Genomic DNA, 21,596 nt, shown 5'->3' with positions numbered 1-21,596 from the left:
TCTGACAAAAACAGGCTAAAAACAATAGTCTATGTAGTTTATTCCAAATCATCCATTTCCTTTTGGCAAAACATCCTAACACAGGTTTTTGTAAACATAAGATTTCCCTTAAACTTTAAGCATCTCTAATATTGATACCATGAAAATAAAGACTTTAGTATATTTGATCACTTCCATCATTTTTCCATCCACTTGTCTCAAACGTAAATCAGCAATTTTCTTCCTCTTCATTTTAGAAAAACAAACAAAAACATATATTGCTATTCAGAAGTCATAAATAACTCCGCTCTGAAACTCATGGAATAATTAAGGACACATCTTAATAGGTCTCTGTCTGGTGATCTTGTCTCACAGTACCTTATCTTTACACAATTCTGTGGAGAGAAAGCGCTCCAGCCATCCTCCACCCTTCTGCTCTTTCAAATTAAGAACATGTAACACTAGCCAGGTTGATCCTGAGTGCTCTGGCTGTTCAAAGACAATAGCAGCTTTTTTTGGTTTTCATTTTCTATTTTTTTTCTGTTTTACTTGTTTATGGTCTTCTATCCACATCCCCACCCACCCAGTTTTGCACATACCCTCCCGCAATCCCCCCCGACACGCACGCAGACGCACAAAACAGAAAATTCAACAGGGCTCTCTCACACGCACTCACACTTCTCTGCCTGACCGCTCTTACACACACATCCTGTCTCAAAAATAAACACTGACAATCCCTCAATATATTGCGTTCTCTCTTCACGCGAACGCACACCTTCTATAGATGTGTGCGTGACCCGTCACTAGGTCGTAGACGTTTCTCTCCCCACACCCGCCCCGGGCCCCTGTCGGACTCCACATCGCTGAACGTGTAAACGAACACATTAAGGCACCATTTGCACGGTGAGCAAGAATACTGCTGAAAGCAAGCAGGGTCCCGGCAGGAAGGGAAGCTCATGGCTCCGTTTTTTTCCCCCCATTTATAACACGCACTGGCTCAGCCGCCCCTGTGCAAAAGGCTTCAGGAAGTCAAATACATACTGTATTGTAAGGCCCCAGGTATTGCATTGCATCCAAAAAAGGAATCTAAATCTTATAATCATCTGTGGACTCAATCTCCTCCTTCCATTCAAAATAAATAGATCTTCCTTTTTCTCTTTTAAATACAGGTAGCTATAGATATAATATTTTCTTTGCTTTGAAAAATGTTTAATTCTCTTCTGTTTTTTGTCTTTTTTAATAGTCCTTCCAAAAGAAGAAAAGCTCGCAAAGTAAGCGATATCCCCCTGGACATGCATGACATCACTAGCAGGAAGAGTGGCTCTCTCTTCTCTTAAACAGGCAGTGGTCAGGAGGGACATCACTTCAGAAAAAGGGAAGAATAAGAGGGAAGAGGGGAAGGAAAAGGGGACTAAGAATGAAATGTTGACTTGTAAAACATGGTTGAAAGGGAGTGGGAAATGGGCGAAGGTAAGAGGGGACATTTAGAAAGAGAAGAAAAAAAAATGCTGTTTGATCCCCTCGCTCCCTCTGGCTGTGGTCTTTAGGCTCTGGAGAGCTCTGATTGGTTGCAGGCTTTTCTCGGGCCCCACCACCTAAAGCCAGGACTGCGCCCTCCGCTGGTCAAAGTCAGCAATGAGCCTCTTGATGTGGGCCAGCTTGTTGTGCAGATATTCACAGCGTTGCTTCTCATCATGGTAGTTTGGGTTGTGCTGGAGGCAGAAAGGAAGTACAATTAAATTCTGTTAAATATTGCATGCCACAGAAATTGAGGCTGTGTTTTTAAGGATATATTCAACCATGAGTGATCTGATCTTTATTAGTTCTAACTCACTTTTTTCACTTTCTTGTATTCCTGTAGCACCTCTTCATGCACCTCCTACACAGGGAAGATATTTGAAGCTGTTTATTTTGAAGGAGATTTCATATGCTATCTATTTGAAATTTGCATTCCCAACACAAAGTGTTGCAAAGTATTCACCCTTAAGCTCTACAAAGCTGAAGTAAGCGTGGAAAAAAAGCCAAATGTATTACCATTTAGAAATGACCCAATTTTGTGAGCAAAGACTAACTCTGTCTGTGTCAATCTTACATAAGGCCACTCTGTATTTGTATTTGTGTGTGTGTGTAATATATATATATACATACACACACACACACACACACACACACACACATATACATACATACATACATATATACACATACATATACACACACACACACACACACACACACACACACATACATACATACATACATACATATACATATAAATTCACAAAGCACATAAGGCTCCATTACAGAGTTCCCGGGGTTTTAATTCACAAATATACTCTGACCTGGTACTCTTTGGTTCCAGGCAGGAGGCGTCTGCACTGGGTGTCTAGCTGAGCGAAGCGCCGTGTTATGCTCTCCACACGAGCATGAAGGACACGATACTCATCGTACTCAGCGTTGAAGTCGTCCTTGTAGCGCTGCCTCTGGTCTGTAGACACCACCGCAGTGTACTTACTGCAGAAGATGAAAAGAACATACATTTAATTGGTTTGCAATGTAGAACTGTTTGACTAAACATTAAAGAATGTCCAAGGTTAGAGGAGAGAGGCTGTACAGATAAAACAGTCTACAGAGAGTGATGGTGTAAGTACTTTGATCTAAAACAAAACAACCTGACACAGAGAGCACACTCAGCCTAGGGACAATGTCATCTACAGAGATCTACTGAAACTTACGCTATGTAATCGGGGATCACAGGCGTGGAAAGTTCAGTGAAGTCAGATTTGCTTGTTCTGTCTATGGAGAAATCAAAGTCATGACATAAGACATCTGCATAGAACGTATGAGTCTTTACTCCTCAAACTAATGGCATAAGGCATAATTCTCCTAGAAGTTCAGTTCAAAATGAAAATTAAGCAATGCAGCAACAAGGTAGACGTTCACTGAGCTACCATTTCAGAGATTCATAAAGCTACAGGCAGTAACCATGGGTGTGACGTCTAGACTCAATCTTCCACAATACCTGGAAAGGAAAGTACCTTACAGGGAAATGATGCATAAATTCCATGACAAAGCAAACCATGACTGACATTAAATGTCATGAACATTAATCCAGTCTTGTTCATAATCTTTGTTCACCTTCATAATTTCTCTCATGCTACATGTTTGCATCCTGAAGGTATTTAGTAGTTGTGCTCCCTGACGTCCATTTTTGTGTGGTTTAATGGATCAAAAACAAACCGTCCCAATTCATTGTCACATGACTGTGTTCCAACCCCTCTTTTTACCTTACAATTAAACAGACTGTTCTGATTGGCTTGTCTTGTCTCCTTGCTGAAATACTTTTTATAACTTCAGCATGAATGGGTGCGGCTTAACTGCTGTCAGCTCAATATACAGCTACATAGCTGTTTGCAGAAATTTAATCACCCCCGGTCAAACTACATGTTTTGTTGATTTTCAAACTGAAAATAAGTTAACAAATCCTCTACAGAGGACAAATTTAAATATGAAGTTTTCCAGCAAATTTTTTCAACAATTTCTAATTATTTGCTGAATAACTTTTTTTGGAAAAAAAAAACAAAAACGTACCATAACTTTTGCATACGCCACATTTTATGTTAATCCCCCACCCAATATGTTAAGTTGTGCAAATAAACTGTAATTTGAGCACTGAATTCAAAACAGGCTGTTTTTGTTGCTCACATTCCATATGTGGACCGTATGGACCAGGGAGTTCCATTGGTTTTGAAACTAACAATGTTTACACACTATATCGAATGATAATATTTCACTGGAGCAGAGAAAATTCAGTTTTTTTTTTTATGATATGGAACCTTTAAAAGATTGCACTGCCAAATGTATATTCTTTATTCAAATTCCACAAAGTGGTTGCTAATGGGCTGTACATGGTCCCCTATGCTTTTTCTGACCTCCTGAAGAGAGAAAATTACAATACTCACCTTCACCACGTGGTTCTGCGTCTGAAGCAGGGCTGTGGATGATGGTTGGCACACACCTCTCCTCTGCCTCAGTGCGGTGTCTCTTCCTGGGCCTCTCGCTCTCCTCAGCGTGGCCCTCCTTGTGCCTCCCTCTATCCTTTTCTCTCTCCCTCTCCTTATCTTTGTGCTTCTTGGACTTCTTTTTGGGCTTTTTGCTACTGCTGACTGCTGGGGACATGGCAGAGGTGGGGAGGACAGAGGATCTGGAGACTGATGAAGAAGAGGAGGTGAGGGTGGGCTGACTGGGGGGGCTGGGCGTGAGGGTGCGGGTGCGAGGGGCATAGCGTTCGGTTTCCTCCCCACATGTGGAGCTCTGGTCCAGGGGCAGGTCCTGTGTTCCACGGCCCTCGGGCGTGCTCGGGGAGTTGGAGTTGGAGCCGGAGGGGGGGTGAGAGACAGGCGGCTGGGAGGAGGGTCCTGGGCAGGCTGCAGTGACCGGCGGTGCAGATCTCTTCTCCTCAGCTTCTGTAGGGGTGCGTCGTTCTGATGAGCTAGGAGCCCCTCGGTTACTGAGGTGGGAGATACGTGGCTTCTTGGGCATCAGAGGGTCAATGAAGTCACCCTCGGGCTGGCGCTTCTAAACAGAGGAACAAAAGGGTTGAATCAGTAAACAAGCAAAATAGGTATGTACTGATACAGAATTTCTGGGCAGATAACAAAAATGAATGGCTTGTCATGGCGATACCAATAATAATAACACTAATAAATCACAAAATAATCCATACACAAAGCGCAGTGAATGTAAGACAAGTTAAAAGATGGATCATTGATTAATATCACATAGCTATGTCTTGGCTAAATCAGACAGACAAATATTGCAAACAAATACATTCTAGTAATGTGCATTCTGACCAATTTTGATATTCCAGTATTCGTAACAGTTCATGAGCAGATATCTGGTTAACTGAAGGGAAGGAAAAACAATGTTAATTCAAAAAACAAAAAAAACAAAAAAAACAAACCAAATTCGTTTTTTTTTTGTTTTTTTTTTTATTTTAGCATTGTTTTTTTTTTTTGGTGTAACACTGTTTTTCCCAGTTAACCGGATATCTGCTCATGAACGAGTACTTCAATATCAGCAACAGCAGTAAGTTAGTGATACAGCCACGCTATCTCTGTTGCCAAAGACATGACCGAGAAGGCAATGTTCATGTTAAGGCACTTGTGTTTTGGAGTACTAAACACTTACTTGAAAATACAAGGAAAATCATTGTGTTTCACTGAACTGAAGACAGAAAATATTCAGCCAACATGATGAAAGGTAATGCATACATGAATAGTGATTTCAGTATTAAAATACTAGCACCTCAAAAGGTTACTCAATATGTGTGCACTTCCACACATTATTGCATTTTTATTGAGACTGACTTTGAACAGCATGCAATTGCAGCCTTAAGAATTTTGACCAAGGACTATTATTAATAAAGCAGTGGTGTTCCTGTCTGAGAATCTAATGTTCCATGTGCAAGGTAGTATCGTTATCGACTATTCTATCTATCTCAGCAAATTTGAGAACAGAAATGTTCACCAAAAAAGAGAACATGTTATCTTTGAGTATAACTAATTAATTTGGAATTCTAGCTGCTTTCATACCTGTGGCGATGTGGGTTCTTTAGGAGAACTGCTGGATGAGAGTGAATCTGCAGGCAGTCCTAGTTTCCTGCAAGAGACACAAAAAGAGGATCAACTTCAGCCAGAAGCTGACATTACTTCACCAAGCCCTGTACTGCTGGCTCTCCGATTCCACATTCAGTCACTTTTGAAGGGTCGTTTTCTTCTCTGTGCTTACTGAACGCTTACCGAGCCAGGATCCTGTCCAGCTGAATACGCTCATCCTCTGAGTATCCTGGCCAGTCCCTCTGGACCTCACGGTAGATGAAGTCCCTTAGTGAGTACGAGTTATCCTTCGGGTTAAGATTGGCAACCTGACAAAATGACAGAATAGACTGCAATGAGAATATTTTAAATTTAATGAATGTCTCTTTTCATGCTGACTGTGTCTCACTTCAAACAGCCCACAAATGGTTCAAAGATGAGCCATACTTGTAAGTAGGTGTGTTCCCCTAGATTTTGTAACATGCTGGATGGCTATCTAGAGGTAGGAGGGAGGAATGATGGCAAAAAAGCAGGGCATATAGGGCTTTGGCTTTTAAGTACTGAATAGCGCATGTGGGATTGACTGACTGTGTAAAGCGATTTAAAATTGGTCAATTTCCCGAAAACTGGTCTAAATTGCATTTTGAACAGTCTGGCACATTTGTTTTTATTGCCCAGCTAATTTAGAGGCCTGGCAGTCCTAATGCAATTTAAACTTGAATAACTGTGACTTACGACTAAACATGGCTAAGGTCTTGTACAATAATACAGTTTGAACTTAATGAGCATAAAATAAATCATTATGCAATAACTGCATAAATTGTACCATAAACACAAAAAGACAGTGGATAAACTGCTCAGCGTTCAGAGGAACCTCTGCAGCTTTGTTTCAACATAAAACTTCCCTTTAAGAACAGTCAGGCCACGTCTATGAGCCATGTCCGCATTTATACTGTTTTGAGAAAGGGATTGCACTGACATTTTTTTTTGGAAAGAGGAATGGAGCAAATCTGTATTCAGATTTGTATGGCACAGAAACAGAAGTGCTGAACTCTCTCCTATTTCATGAGCAAGATGCAGATCTTTAACTCTTGCTTCCCCTGGGCATTATTTGCTACACATGACAAACAGGCAGTCTGAGATCATCTAAGGCAGGGGTGTCCAATCTTATCCACAGAGGGCTGGTGTGGCTGCAGGTTTTCACTCAAAACAAGCTGGAGCTCACCTGATTCCACTTGTTTAAAATCAGTTGGTTTCAGTCTTCAAACTGCTGATCAGGTGACCTCTTTTTGTTGGAATGAAAACCTGCAGCCACACCGGCCCTTTTTGGAGAAGATTGGACATCCCTGATCTAAATAATTTGAAATTACTATTCATATACTTTTGAGCCTCTATGCATGAAGGAAATTAAAACAAAACAAAAAAAAAAAACACACACACACACACACACACACACACACACACACACACACAACCCCTGCTAAAGTGCTGCAAGAAACAGTGTCTAAGATAAAGAAACACACAAAACCAAATAAATAAGGAAGCCTAGAGCAAAAAAGAAAAGTGACCATAAAGCAGCTTCTTCCTTTCCATTCCAGGAAGGGGACATTTTCAGATTCTCTTTTTATCTCTTCAATCAAAACAAGGAAAAAACCCCAGTCTCTCTTTTTTCCTCAGAAATAACTAACTGGTCACTTGTAAGCAACGCATAAACTGTCCTGGAAGAGCATGTTTGATAGTTCTCCAGTGAAACCAGTGGAAGGAACTGAAAGCAGCACTTGCTAGGATTTCCCCTCATTCAAATCCAACACATTTATGTGTAAAGAGAGAACTTGTCAAAAACAACACCTCATCCATTCACTCCATTTTGGGCAAACAAACAAACAAACAAAAATAAACAGCATTCTGTGTGTCATTTCCAAAGCAATAAACATAAATCTTGTTTACCACAAGCTGTAAACCATGTCCATGTGTTGCTGTGTACAACTAACTATTTTAATAAACTCTTATTTTTATTGTATTTTTGCCATTTCTGTGAGTTTATGCAACAAACTCATTCATTTATTTTTACATGACCATTTTCAACCTCTCTTTACCCCTTTAGCATTACGAAGGCTGCTTTTGTTGCTATGCCTTTAAGTCTGATATGTAAATGTTTTTCTTTTTTCATTCACTGGCCTGCATTGTGCCTCATTTAAAAAGCAGTCCGGGCTGAAACACTCCTTATATTTTCTGTGTGAATGCACTGGGCTAAACTGTTGAAAGCTGAACAAGCAGACAGATGTAACTGTGTTCGTCTTTGTAATGAATTCAAAACAGGTAGTTTTTGCAATTCACTATCCATATAAGAACTACACAGACTGAAGAATGAAGGGTACATTTTGAAACTTCCAAATTTCCAAAAGGTGTAGAAAATTTAGTTTTCTATTAAATGGCCCTTTAATGCATCGTTGTAATGCACCTTGTACCTTTTATCAAATAGACATGAGACACAGGTTTTGGAGTTAGGTAGCCAGGCTGCTTTGGTTCAGTTAAGAGTTTTTACTTTAACAAAATACCAAAGTCCCACAGACTTCAGTGCTCCTCTCTGAGAAGTTTACCCTGCCCAAGCAAAAATCGGACATGAAAGTCCATGTGATAATGACTTATCAGTTCACTCCGTCTGTTGAGCCGTGATGTGCCCGTGCTCTGGTAGTTTCTCTCTGTGCTGTTTTGTGTGCACAGCAGTGACTCCCCAGCCACATGCCCTTACCATACCGAGCTGGATAAGCATCAACACCGCATTAATACAGCTGGAACGTTCTCACAGCTAGAGAAGCTCCAGAGGGAGAGTGGAGCCTGTTTAAGATTCAGTCATCTCTTTCCATTTCTCACCTTCTACAAGGTGTGCCTCTCATCACAAACTGAGCAATGTCTCCCTCTTGGCAAATCTCTGCCTTGGAACCCTGCTTCCCCCTTTCATCTCTGCTTGCCACTTTAATATTCCTTTAATATTCTCCATGCTATCTACACATGTGCTGTCATTTTGCTGGTAAAACTGGACAATACCAAGATTCTACCGAGCCAAAGCCTCTTAAATGAAATCTGGGAAAAAAAAAAACTGCCGACAGAGCACCAACGTTGTTAAGAAGATTATTAACATTAATAATTATAAGCTTAACATTATAATTTGATGTGGGGAAAAGTGTGATTTTGGAGTATTTTAACATCTCATTTGTCTTATACCAGCCTTTACAAAGAATACTAACAGTAACCAACTGCTTATCTTTATTATAGCAACACAATCTGTAACATGATTAAAATAAAAAACGTGAAATACTCAAAACCTACTTTTTAGCATGAGGATATGTTAGGACAAAACATAGGAAAAGATGTGACTGAACAACAAGAAAAATAAGTGCTAGTAAAGGAACCCAACAAAAATGCTCCACACCCACAATATTTATATCAAAGACTTTTAGTTTCTGCTGTTCGAGTTTAAGAATTTTTGACAATTGTGAATTATTATAGTTGTCAATTCTTCATTATTCTCAATAACATTAGTCAATAAAACTAAGAGGCTTTCATTTTTGACATTATAAATTTGTATTGGTTGATACTGCTGATTATTAAAATTTCTGTATTAGTGACATCTTCATATCAGGTGGGCTCCACCATCTATCTGGTCTCATCACTGGTGTTGCATGCTTACCTGCTGTAAGGTGCTTCCCAGCGAGTTACGGTCCTTCTGGCTAACGCCGTCTCGCTGTAACCTGGCCAGAATCTCCAGCTTCTTGTAGGATCGCAGCGCCAGCAGGTGGACGATGCGGTCCCGGTACGGCCTCTGGGACACCGGGTTGCTGGTAAGGCACTTACGGATGGTGTTGGCTGGGTTCATAGGGGTGGACCGTTTCCGCTCTGGAACTGGGTCAGGGGCGGAGGGAGCTGGCTTTCGGATCTGGGCAATTTTACCTGCACAAATAGAGAAGCAGCTGAGAACAGCGTATACAGACAACCAGAAGCGGCTTTGCATGAGGAGTAGGGTAATCATAATTAGGGATGCTGAGAGTGCCACACTTCTTCCCTTTGATGTTAACATGGTGTGAGTAAGACTCAGAGGGGGTTGCGATGCAGCGTCATTAAGACAAGCTGTCCCCTGGGCAGGTAAGTGTAAGTGCATAAGATGCCACAACATTTCCTCACAGATTTCCTCAGGAAATCATGACATTCTCAAAAAGCTCTTTAAAAGATTAGGAACAGCAACTCCCGTCCTCTCCTTCTCGCTCTGTATCTCTTGAGGAGCTGAGCTTGAGCAGCCAGACCAAGCAAAATGCACATACACGCACACAAAAACCTTTGCTGTCTCAGTGCTTGTCAATCACTTTAATTCCTGACATCAGCGAATAATAAGTTATGTCTAATTGCCTTGAGCTCCACAATGACATGTGGTCACTGCAAAAATGTGAGTGTGAACGTAGTGGTATCTGGTTGATCTCTCCATTCGTTTCACTGTAAGAAAAAAGCCCCACTCAAACCATTTCAGCATTACACTTAATTACTTCTATAGTCTGTTAACGCATCAACTATTTTGGCAACACTTTATTTGGATAGTCCACTTTAGATGCTTTGTAGATACTTAATTTACTTTCAAGTTACATTCAACTACATATCTACTAAATTGGCTACAATTGTCTTTAACTCTAAACCTGCTCTAATCCGATCCCTAAACTTAACCTCAACCCAAAACCTAAACCTAACCCTCACACTAGTCCTAGCCCTAACCCTAAACCTAACCCACACCACTGTGTACAGTTTCAACAGATAGTTTGTAACCAATTTGAACATCTGTAGACAATCTATAGGGGACAACAGTGGACTATCCAAATAAAGTGAGACCACCATTTTTGATTAACTGACTAATAATTATCTAATCCAACAATTAATAACACTAACAAACCAATAATGGCAAAAAAAATGCACATTTGCAGTGCTTTCGTTTACCCCACTTTGACATTTATTTCTGTTGCAAAATTCATGTACTACCATACTTTAGAATCATTTATTTAAAAAAAATAAATAAATAAAAACGAACTCAAACATCAGATAGCTATACACTACCTACCGAATCAGAAGTATGACTGAATATAAGAGAGTCGCAAAGAAAGCTCTAAAAACATCACTGGCTACATTAGTAAACATCAGTGTGTTTATGATTTTATGACAGATTCTATGTGCAAATTGCACAACTTCATCAACCCGAAAGCATCATAAAACCGATTTAATAACGTCCGGCCCACTTTCATCCTCCCTGGAATGCCCAAAAAGGTTCATCTCTTCTATTGGATGTTCTCTTTTCCGTTTACCTTTACTAACTAAATGACTAAACGTAATATTAGGCTGTGTGTTAGAAAACAGAACAATTATTGGAAGAGATGAACATTTTAGTCTCACCCACTGTCAGTGGATACTGACTCACCAGCAGCGGGAGCAAAAAAAATGTACTGAAACTCAAGTGCTTTAGTTTTGTTTGTGCACAAATCTCATACTTCTGTGAAATGCTTCTGCGGCAAAATGCTGCTGCGGCTTACACTACTGTTGTGCTCTGCACGCTGGGACAATTGTGCACCGCGAAAGATTTCTTACGATGCAACAAAACGACAGACATCATACTTGCATGGTGTTAGGCTAAAGAGAGCCACCTGTGTGTAGTATGTGTAGTGTGTATAGAACCATGTGTATAGTGTATTTTAAATATGTCAGAATTAGGGCTGGGCGATAACGATAATTATCGCGATATAACTTTTCCTCGATAGAGCGATACGACATGTTCGATAAATGTTCGATATAATACACCACTCTCACACTCCCACGTTCAGCGAAAGCCTTGGTGGCGTTTTCTACTGCAAGGAAAGCGACACTACTGTGCTGTCGCCAGGAGAGGGCGCACTTCCGAGTCTTTCTACATGATTAGAGAGGGAGGGGGCCACGAGTAAGATGAGTCTTTAGCAATGGCTGAAACACGGAGTTATACATTCCCTGTTTGAGTGGAGCGACAGGCGATCTGTTCTCCTGTGACCGAGTGTGAGTGACGAGGTCAGTGGTGTAACTATACTGTCCTACAGCGAACTCGCCTCTTTCTGTACATCCTAACCAGCTTTAGCAGCGTTAAATCACAATCCTCACAACTACAGCACTGTTACAGCGCTCGGGCAGTCATATTTAAACATTAGTGCATTCCCAAGCAAAGAAAGTGAAAGAAAGAAGTGGGTTCATGCAGTTACGGCCCTGATGTAAACAAAAGTAAACTGAGGAAGCTGTGAGGCATTGGAAAGCGGGAGAGCGCTAGCTTTCCAGGCTAGCTGTTTTTAGCAGCTGGCTAACTTAAAGCAGCGCTTCGTCACTGCACGACACGGCGAATTAATGATACTGTAGATCAAACACGACACAAAAGCACCGCTTTCAGTTTAAACATCCCTAAAAGGAGGACTCTGTTTGTCTGGTGTTGATATTTTGCGGTTCACCCCTTAAACTACTACAATCGAATATCCATTCGTCGCTAGCTGGTGTCTGAATACTGTGATGTCATTTGTAGCGGGGTAGCCGAGCGCGCGGCACCAGCTAAAAATAATCTGTTTTCTTTCTTAAATTATGACTATTACAAAATAGCCATGCTTTTCCAGCTGGTAAAAACAGCTCACCAGACACTTTCTCCCACTCTCCCATGACAGATTTGTGAAATGTTCCACTGTTTGGTGAGCGTTTGTTGTGTTCCGACCATAAAGGCTAGTTTAAAACAGCAATTAATCACCCAGGAGCAAAAATCAGCCTTCAAACTTGAAAGAAATAATGATGACATTTATCGCGATATGTATCGATATCGAACAATATAAATTTTGTTTATCGTGATAACATTTTTGGCCATATCGCCCAGGTCTAGTCAGAATTAAGACATACTATTATACAGAGCTAGTTAAGCGCAGTCAAAATAAAATGAAGACATATTCTTATACATTTCTTAAGGGATGATGGATATTAAATAATGAATACTAGTGTGTTCTTTCCTAAATACATCAACAAAACAATACATAAAAAATTCTGCACCTTTGCTAATTCTCATAATGCCATACTTGACATGTTTACCAATCAGTTTATAGTAAAAGCTTGATTAGAAATGTTGTGCTATGATGAAGTAGTTGATGAGTTGTAAGCTGGGAAACCACTTAAGAAATATTCACGAATGACATATCACTGACTGCCTTGCCTTTGACACACCCTTTCTGACAACAGGCAACGTGATTCCACAGAAATGATTCAATAAACCCAGGCAATATCGTGTCATCTGAAATTCGAGGCTAGTGCACATGTAATCTAGCCATAAGCCTCTGTGTCACAACTGAGTAATAGGATCTCTCTCATCTAGGGGTAAGTGATATGGCAAAAATATATGTTACAAAATTTAGTTTTTCTGAGGTTTCCTAACTATTTACTATCAAAAACGTAGATTTTTATTAAACGTTTCAAACACTGCACTTAATCTATTTAAACAGGCTTAATTATACTCTCTGTAATGAAACATGCAGTTGGTCAGTGTTCTTTAAGTACTGACAATATCCAAGATCTGCTCAGAAAAGAACATTGTGTTATAACTTACCATATTTCCCACCCCTAATCTAACCCATGGCATAGCATCAGAGAGGTCAAGTGCATATTAATTCAAAGAAACAGACTATACTTAGAAATTAAAACAAACCTAGAATAAATAAATTATATATGTCTTTAAAATCAAGAAGAGCGAGTTTGACAGTGATGCCTCAGAGTCAGCTGCTACATCCCCTGACTCAGTCCTTTCACTCCTTTTTGCTCATTTCAACACTTCGCTACTCCATGCAAATGCTCCCCCCAGCAGCTTTAGAACACACACAGAGGCACTGAAACTGACTTTTCTAGTTTACAGCACAGCACTCTGCTGTGGTGGGAAGTGTCAGGCCTAACCTGGGGGCTGGAGCTTCTGGCGAGACAGCACTGGGATGAAATGAGCTCAGTGATCCCTCAAGTTACACACAAAACTCCCTCCAGGGACCTGACACTCTAAAACAAACCATGATGGTAATAAGGAGTTTCAGTACGAAATGAGACTGAGACACAGCATGCTGACATAAGTGCAGTATGGACCTTTTCGGATCTGCAGCCAATCCGCTCTCCTTGATCTTCTATTAGTAAGAAAGCTGTGCTTAGACGCAACAGTGAGCACAGAGAAAAGGAAACCAAAAAAGAAAACAGAAAAGTCGAATGCAAAATTGCCAGTTTCACACGTAACGTTTTCAAAGCAGGTGTTACTGAGTGACGGTGCAAATCCGGTTCACAATCTGAACAGGACTCAACGTGCTCAATTTTATACAGCATGCATCAGCGTTCATGATAGCAAACATCAGTGTCTATGCAGTAGTGGTGATCCATCATATGCACCATGGTGTCAGGCTAATCCAACCTGGATTACGTGGATTAACTCTTACTTTCCTCCTTCCCTGACCCTAATTCACATTATTGCTACCTTGCTTTGGTTTTTCATTTGTGGTTATGCATGCACAGTGCAGACAAAAGGACTTGCATGGTGTTGGGCCAAAAAGAGCCACCTACCTCTGAACTGCCCTCCTGGTTTGATGACCTTGGTGCCCCTCATGCGTGTGTCCTCTTCTGCCTGCGTCATACGCTCTTTGGTCATCTGGTAGGAGTCGTTGGTGGCACGCACTGTGATTTTGTCCTGAATCGTCCCCAGAGATGACAAATTGGAGACCCCAGAGCTAGAGTGGGAAGACAGCGGCTTGAGAGACAGAATGCTTACATTGCTTTAATTTAACAAAGTTGAAAAGAAGTTTTAAACTTTTGACAAAAGTGACACTGCATCTTACCTTGACACATACTGTTTGATGCACTCAAAGCTTCCCTGAGGATTGTCCTTGCCGACATTGGACAGGTAAAAATCAAAGGTATGAGATCCATCCGAGACATCCGTCTTTGGAATCTTAATGCACTGCAGGGTTGCAAACAGGACAGGATAAACTCAACTGACAATGTTCACAAAACCTTACATGTTTGACAAGACAAGAAGGACCCTGAAAAACTGAGAAACTGAATGTGTGTTTCTAAAACTGGTCCCTGATTGGGATGGGCAAGGGTAATCGACTTACTGTAGAATCATTATGTGACACGTATGCTGCGCTTTCATTTTCATTTGAAACACGACAAACATCCGTGACTCAGCCATTCTAGAAAACTGGCTAATGTTAGCATGGTTTGCACATCGCTTTATCTGCACTTATTTTTGGCAGACCGGTATATCGCCCTACACGAGATTAGTCTCGAAATGCCCATTGCTAGTCCCTCATGCAGCTACATCAGTGTCAATTATAGGCAGACTGTGATACAGCAGCACTAGGCTTGTGAATCTACATGTGCAAGAATCAGAGCCTGAGCCTAGCTGCATAAGCGCTGCAGAATATTAATAGCCTCAGTGCACGCACGGTGTGCAAGGTCAGAGGTTAACCAGCCATTTTTACAGATGAACTGAGAGCTGACGAGCCTCAGAATAGCCCCTCAAGCCAAAAGCACCCTACTCAACGACAGGACCACCATTAAGAGAGCACTCTGACAGACAAGCACACTTCTGCCCTGGAAATAAACTGGGTCGTAGTTGGACTGCTCGTGCAATTCTACTGTCAGTACACTACTGTCAGTTTTTCCTTTAGTCCGTTTCTTGGCCTGAATCGTTCACCTACCCCTTGAAGTCCTTGGAAGTGTATTGTTGGCCGTGAGGACGGTACATTCTGTAAGACAAAAAAAGAGAAAAAAAGCCAAAGTAAACATCACGAATGAACAGTTAAGCAACCAAAAACAGACCTTCCCTCTTAGCTCTACTAATGACCTCATATGAAAGCTGAATAAACTAAAGCAATTTTAGAAAGGCAGAGGAAGGAAGATTTCTGAGTCATCTCAGCTCAAGATTTCAAAACTCTTTTTACTGGATAGATCCAGAGAAGGCTGGAAAATAAGAAACACTGGATTTAAACAGCAGCCCAAAGCTTATAACAACATTTTTGGCAATAAATAACAATTTTACACCAAAAAAAGAATAACAATACAGTAGTAAGAATTCAAAAATATGTTTATATTATAAAATTTGACAATTAAATTTGTTAAGTTAATTTGCACCACAGATGGTAATCAGACCAGATCTTTAATCTCATAAGACATATTAGTGACTTGTGTGTTTATATTTTTAAGTGAGAAGACATTGTTTGTTAAGACATCGAGCCCCACATGTACAAAATGTACCTATTTAAAAACAATGCTGGTTGTGTGCACAGCAATATTTATGAAGGACACTCAGTCACTCATACAGGACAGAAACTGTGACTCTTTGGTGTCCACAACTAGAAACATTTGTTTGTCCTGTGAAAACAGGACTAAAACTGGATGAAATATCTGCACAGATCCAAAAACTAGGATCTGGTTATTAGCCTATATGATTAGCCGTACTAATTCCCTACATGTGCTTTTAACTAAAGACTCGAGCTTGGAGCAAAGTCTCTAAATTGAACCATGAAGTTTCCATTGCTGCGGAGTAAAATAAACAGAGGCTATTTTTAACTTGATTGCAGCACAGGAACACCAGAACAGCATATAAATGGTTCAACCTGTCAAAGCTTAAACAGCTACAAAACTCAAATCTCTAGTGTGCTGATTATTTCTTGCTAAAATGTTTAGAATCTGGGGAAAAGCATGACTGACTGCAAAGCTAGCAATGCAAAAAATATTTATTCCTCCCTCTTTCGCTCTCGCTTATGCACAAACGGCACTAGCCAGTGTCCTCACTTATATTCAAATGACCGTATGGAGACTTTTTCTCTGCAGAGGCTTGTACAACCAGATCAGTTTCACATTCCCCAACCCCCAAACACTCTCTTACTCCACACACATCCACACAGCGCTGATCACATTACAGAGTAGCAGGGAGAACCAGGCCCAGACAGCTCTCTCATGACTGCTAAATCACCACATAAGACCAAGGAGAATTTGAGAGAGACACAGACAGCAAAGACAGCCAGCGCAGGTCTAAAAGGACCTACAACCTCAGCCTGAACAAGCTAGGCAGCCTAGTGTATATTGAAAATAAATCCCTCTCCCTTTTCTCACACAATGTTTGAAGCTTAAAACGGACCAAAACACATTATAGGCCTACAGTGCTGTCATGCAAACATGAAGGAGGAGTTGACTCAGCACTCACTCGCTTAGGCTGCCCCTGCTGTTCTCGTCGTCTCCCCAGAGAGATTAGTAATAATTAACAAATGGTCTACATTGGAAAGAAGCAGTAAAAGAGAGTAGGCTACCCTGAGATCCCTTGTAAAGACAAAACAGCAGTCACAGAACTTCAATCAGGACATTTACAATATCATTAAGGGTTCACTGATAAGGGAATCGCAAATGCCTGGAATAATATTATAGAAAAGTATGAATGTATTTATACAGGATTAAAAATGCAGTAAAATGAATAAGATGCAGATATTTTAGTATAGTAGCCCAGAGTCACCCAAGTGTTCTGTGCTTCCGGAGGGGGAAAAAACACACAAATGCTTCATCAAATACTGGTTTGAATTACTGGTCAGTCAAATGCTGATCATTTTTAAGTGACTGTCTACCAACACGATTCAGATATCATTGTGCATCACTAAATACCATACTGCCAAATAGAGAGCTAGACGCGAGTTAAACATAGGCTACTAGGGACTACGTGCCACATTTCCCTTCCAAAAGGAATGCACACATTCCAGTGCACATTCACAGCAAACTAAGCCTACCGCCAGCTCAATATGCAACCCTGCCAAATTCATATCAAACACCTACTGTTTCCAACCCATAAGGCAGGACGGAGCAGTCCTACATACTCTGGGAGTTCGGCCACCAACTTTAAACCTCAGAATATGTATGTGCTAGACTTGAAATTATACTGCAGGCAGGAGCATTTTCAATGGCCCAATTTATCTTTAGTAGATGTTTAACCTTTTGTGAACTCTGTCATATTTAGTGTTTAAACCCAGCTCACTTCCGAGAGTGTTTAAAGGTAAGCAAACCTCAGCCACCCAACTGAGAGATGAGTGTTTAGTTTGACAACCAAGGCCTTGTTCAACTGGCTGACCCCAGTGGGACACTGTAAAATGTTTAGCATCTGAGAAAAGCAGTCAGCCAAACTACCGCTCACAAGACCAAAAAACTACACACCTAAAAAAGATGGTTCTTTAAGAGACCTTAGTAAATAAAATAGAACCATGAGTTCTATATGAAACTATGTTGTGCTTAAATGCCAAGTAACAACAGAAGAACCCTTTTTAGTGTGATATAGAAACATTTTCAAAAAGATTCTACATAAAACCAACATACAACACTGAAGAACCACTTCACTATGCAAAGAACCATCTGAGCACGGACTGGTTCTATACAGAACTCATGGTTCTAAATGAACCATTGTCTTTACTAAAGAACCATCTTTTTTTTACATACACAGTTACCAAAGTACTGAGGCCAAGCTATTTTAAAGTCAAACGGACTGACTTATTTGAGTTCAGTTGAATTTTAAAACTTGCTCTCACTTGGTTTGAGATTTAGAGACACGCCAACTAGTTTAGCCAAAGGTAAAGTTCATAAGGTTCCCAAATAGAAGTGCAGAACTTGCATGACTTCTGTTAAAAGACCAATAAAGCATAGTTAATGATGCCTTCTTTTCTAGCGTGTGTGGACGTGTGTCCTGAATGGAGAATGTATAGAAATCATGGGTTAAGTGGTTTCAGGCTCGAATGACATTTCTCACTAGCTGAACTCCAGAGCAGGTTTTAGAAAAGGCCTGCTGTAGCTTTAAGTCAAACAGTGCCTCGTAAGCACTTTGACCAGTGTAGCGCTTTAAAAATTCAGACAATGCAACTCTTCATTGAGGCCACCTAATTTCTCCCCCGTTAAGCCACCGTCCACCCATTGTGTTCGCTATTGAGCGTATAGAAACGGCGAGAAAGGATTCGTGTAAACTTCGCTTCGCATGTGTGACCGGAATATATGAGATTTAGTAAGCTAACGACCTGTTCAGCTTCCTCTTCGCTTTAACAGACAAGCCACAGGAATCTATGGCCACATACTGGTGTCTTTGCACTGTGAGGCTGTGCTGAAGCTGAGCTCAGCTTCTTATTAGAATGTTCGGGTTCCACCTTAAATGGTGCGGCATGTAACTGCAACATTTAAGATGGAACGGAAAAAATCGAACAAGAAGCTTGGCGAATAGGATTGTCTTTTTACGTGCACCCCATGTTTGCTGCAGTGACACCGAAATTTACCACTTAAGAATCAATAAAGAACTTCTCTTTCTATCTAACCCAGGTTTCATGGCTTTTACACAGAAACTGAGCGTGCAAATTTAGCTACAGCCAGCTAACTGAACTCCATTCCACCCCACATCACCAACTTTGCAAACGATGTGCCTCACTGCCAGCTTTAAAAGTCACATTTAGGTTATTTATCTAAGATATTTCGCTAGTTTGCTCGTTGATGGTCAGCATTAGATAAAACTGGTTTAGTCTGGCTCTCATGTAGTAATAGGTTGTCCAGCTAACGTTAGCTTGCTACCTCACAGTTTTGACGATGGGTAAACTCGGAAGAAAAACTCCCCAAATTAATAACATTTCCAGCTAAAAGTTAGATAAGCCGATGTGCTATTATGCTACCGAGTTGGTCGGTTTGCAAATAAATTAATTTCCTCGCGTCAGGCAGGAGGAAACAGTTAGGCAGGCTAGGCTAGGTACCGCTAGCAAATCATTTAGAGTTAGCTAGCTTAGCTTTCAACTGCCAAGTTGGGAAGAATAAAGTGAAGTTGGACAGCAGCCAAGCTCGGGCTTTGTCTTTATATTTAGAAACGCTGCTGTCTGGGTCTGTATGCAAAACCATTCAGAAGACACAAACCCTAACCTGGCAGGTGTTTACAGTGATAAAACTGGATTAGGTTAGGTGGCTGATGTTTTCAGAAACATAGCAAACATTTAGCTAGCTAGCGTTCGTTTACTTTACCAACGCTAGCGCACTGTTAGCTATCTCTGAGCTAAGGGTATCACGCCAATTTGATACCACAGACCATTAACAGACTTCCCCCCGATACTCTCCCTCTTTTCAAATCCCTGGGCATTAGCTTAGTACAACGTTATGCCATTTTATGTCCATTCTTTAGCCGGAAGTCAAGTTAGCAGCGAGTAGCTGGCTGAACGCTAGCTTAGCTGACTGCAGTCAGAATGCTGGCTAGCTAGCAAACTAAGTTGACAAACAGCTGACAAAGTTATCCCCCTAATTTGACAACCCTGTATATAGTTTACACGTAATGTAGCTGACTGAATATATAAGACACAGGTCACCTAGCTAACCAATTAACCTAATAACTAACATTACAACAGGCACAGCTCGCTAATATTAGGATTGCAGAGCTGGCAATTCAGTGTTGACTTAACGCTGCTGGCTGGACTTTTCCAGTCCAGTCATCCATCGTTTTCTTAAACTCATACATGTTTTCAAAAATGACAACAGTGTAGATTCAATAGCACGTCGTTCTGTTTGTTATCTTACTATTTTATTCGTAATTTATTCGTCATTTGGACTTACTAGCTGTGCGTTGGTGCGTGGCACTGCTGTCTCCTCTCTCTCTTGTGAAAAGTTTATTGATACACATAACCTGTACGTATTTTGTTTTCCATTCAGCTTACCTTACAGTTTTGGTAGTTTTCTAGCGCTCGTATGGCTGTCTCTGTCAGTTTTACATGCAAAACGGTGATCCTGTCGGCATTCCGGCCACAATTTAGTCCATACCTCCCATCCTCAGAGAGAGCGGCCATCTTTACCAGTCTGCCACCATAGTCCCTCTGTCTGAGGCGCATATAGAGACCCAGCGTTTCTCTTCATCCGCGGAGGGAGGAGCTGGCCTGAGTCGGTTTTCTACCCCTGTTCTTCCCTACAGCCAAAACCATTTCTGTTAGTCTGCTATGGCGAGGAAGTAGAACTGCTCATCACAGCGACCATCGGTTCTCAAATAATTTAAAACAGTTCTGAATTAACCTCATCGGTTTACGCCACAGTCATGCGTCATTGCGACTTCACAATGACGACACGAAGAAATGGAACTCGGTGATGTAAAAAATTCTCTGTGATCATCAGTTTACCTCATACTACGCTTACAAAGGTGTCATATATGAGTGTAGATTGGTGATATTAAAACTACTTTAATTGTCCTCATCATTTTGCCATCTTTATAGCCAGTTCACAGTGACGCCACCCACAACTGTAATTGAAGTGTTTGTTAACTGTAATTATTTTGTACTCAGAACTTTCCCTGATAGTTCCTGCGTTATTGCCCAATCATAATTAATATGGGCAGTATGACAATATTCATCATCATTGTGATAAACTATGTCACAATATGCTTCTTTGAGTATGTTGTGGACATCATCAGTACTTAAAAAAACACTGAGCAGCTACATATTTCATTACAAAGAGAGCATAATTAGTGCTGTTTAATTAGAATTATTGCAGTGCAGTATGCAAAATGTTCAATACAAATCATTATTCATCGTTTTGACAGGCTTTTTTGGTTCTTTTTTCTTGAAATTTGTTTGTTCTTGAAGTATTGTGATATTATATTTTTTTCCATATCGCCCGGCTCTAATTTTGACCATACTGTGGTGTAGCTGAGCCTGGTTGCGTATTGTGCAGCTAATCTGCACAGTAATCAGCCCTCTGACTACCTGTTATGCTGGTAAACAAATATCTCAGGTTTTTTTTTTAGAGGAAATGGAAGTGTTGCATAAGTCTGGTGGTTCTATAACACATTTTTAAAATTTTAATATAGCACATTATTTGGTGTTTGTCCATGTTTAGTGGCAAAATAAATCCCCATTGACTCTAGCTTTTCTAGCTCTGTGGCTAAACACCAAATATTCAGTCTTATGCTGTATATGTGCGCTG

General features: G+C 40.7%; 1 protein-coding gene across 1 annotated transcript; it reads right to left on the bottom strand.

Moving 5' to 3' along the window:
- Positions 1 to 1,235: 1,235 nt before the first annotated feature.
- Positions 1,236 to 20,653, bottom strand: ell2 (elongation factor for RNA polymerase II 2). The gene is made up of 12 exons (XM_036587565.1): positions 20,342 to 20,653; positions 15,332 to 15,379; positions 14,465 to 14,586; positions 14,193 to 14,356; positions 9,268 to 9,527; positions 5,781 to 5,905; positions 5,574 to 5,640; positions 3,942 to 4,557; positions 2,715 to 2,775; positions 2,322 to 2,493; positions 1,814 to 1,858; positions 1,236 to 1,691 (listed from the first exon to the last, which is right to left on the bottom strand). Exons 1-12 carry the CDS (start codon positions 20,510 to 20,512, stop codon positions 1,575 to 1,577), a joined length of 1,968 nt encoding a protein of 655 aa, XP_036443458.1. The 5' UTR covers positions 20,513 to 20,653; the 3' UTR covers positions 1,236 to 1,574.
- Positions 20,654 to 21,596: the final 943 nt, after the last annotated feature.

The sequence above is a fragment of the Colossoma macropomum genome, unplaced genomic scaffold (assembly GCF_904425465.1).
Source record: "Colossoma macropomum unplaced genomic scaffold, Colossoma_macropomum, whole genome shotgun sequence".
Taxonomy (NCBI): Eukaryota; Metazoa; Chordata; class Actinopteri; order Characiformes; family Serrasalmidae; genus Colossoma; species Colossoma macropomum.
This window is presented reverse-complemented; position numbering and strand designations above follow the sequence as displayed.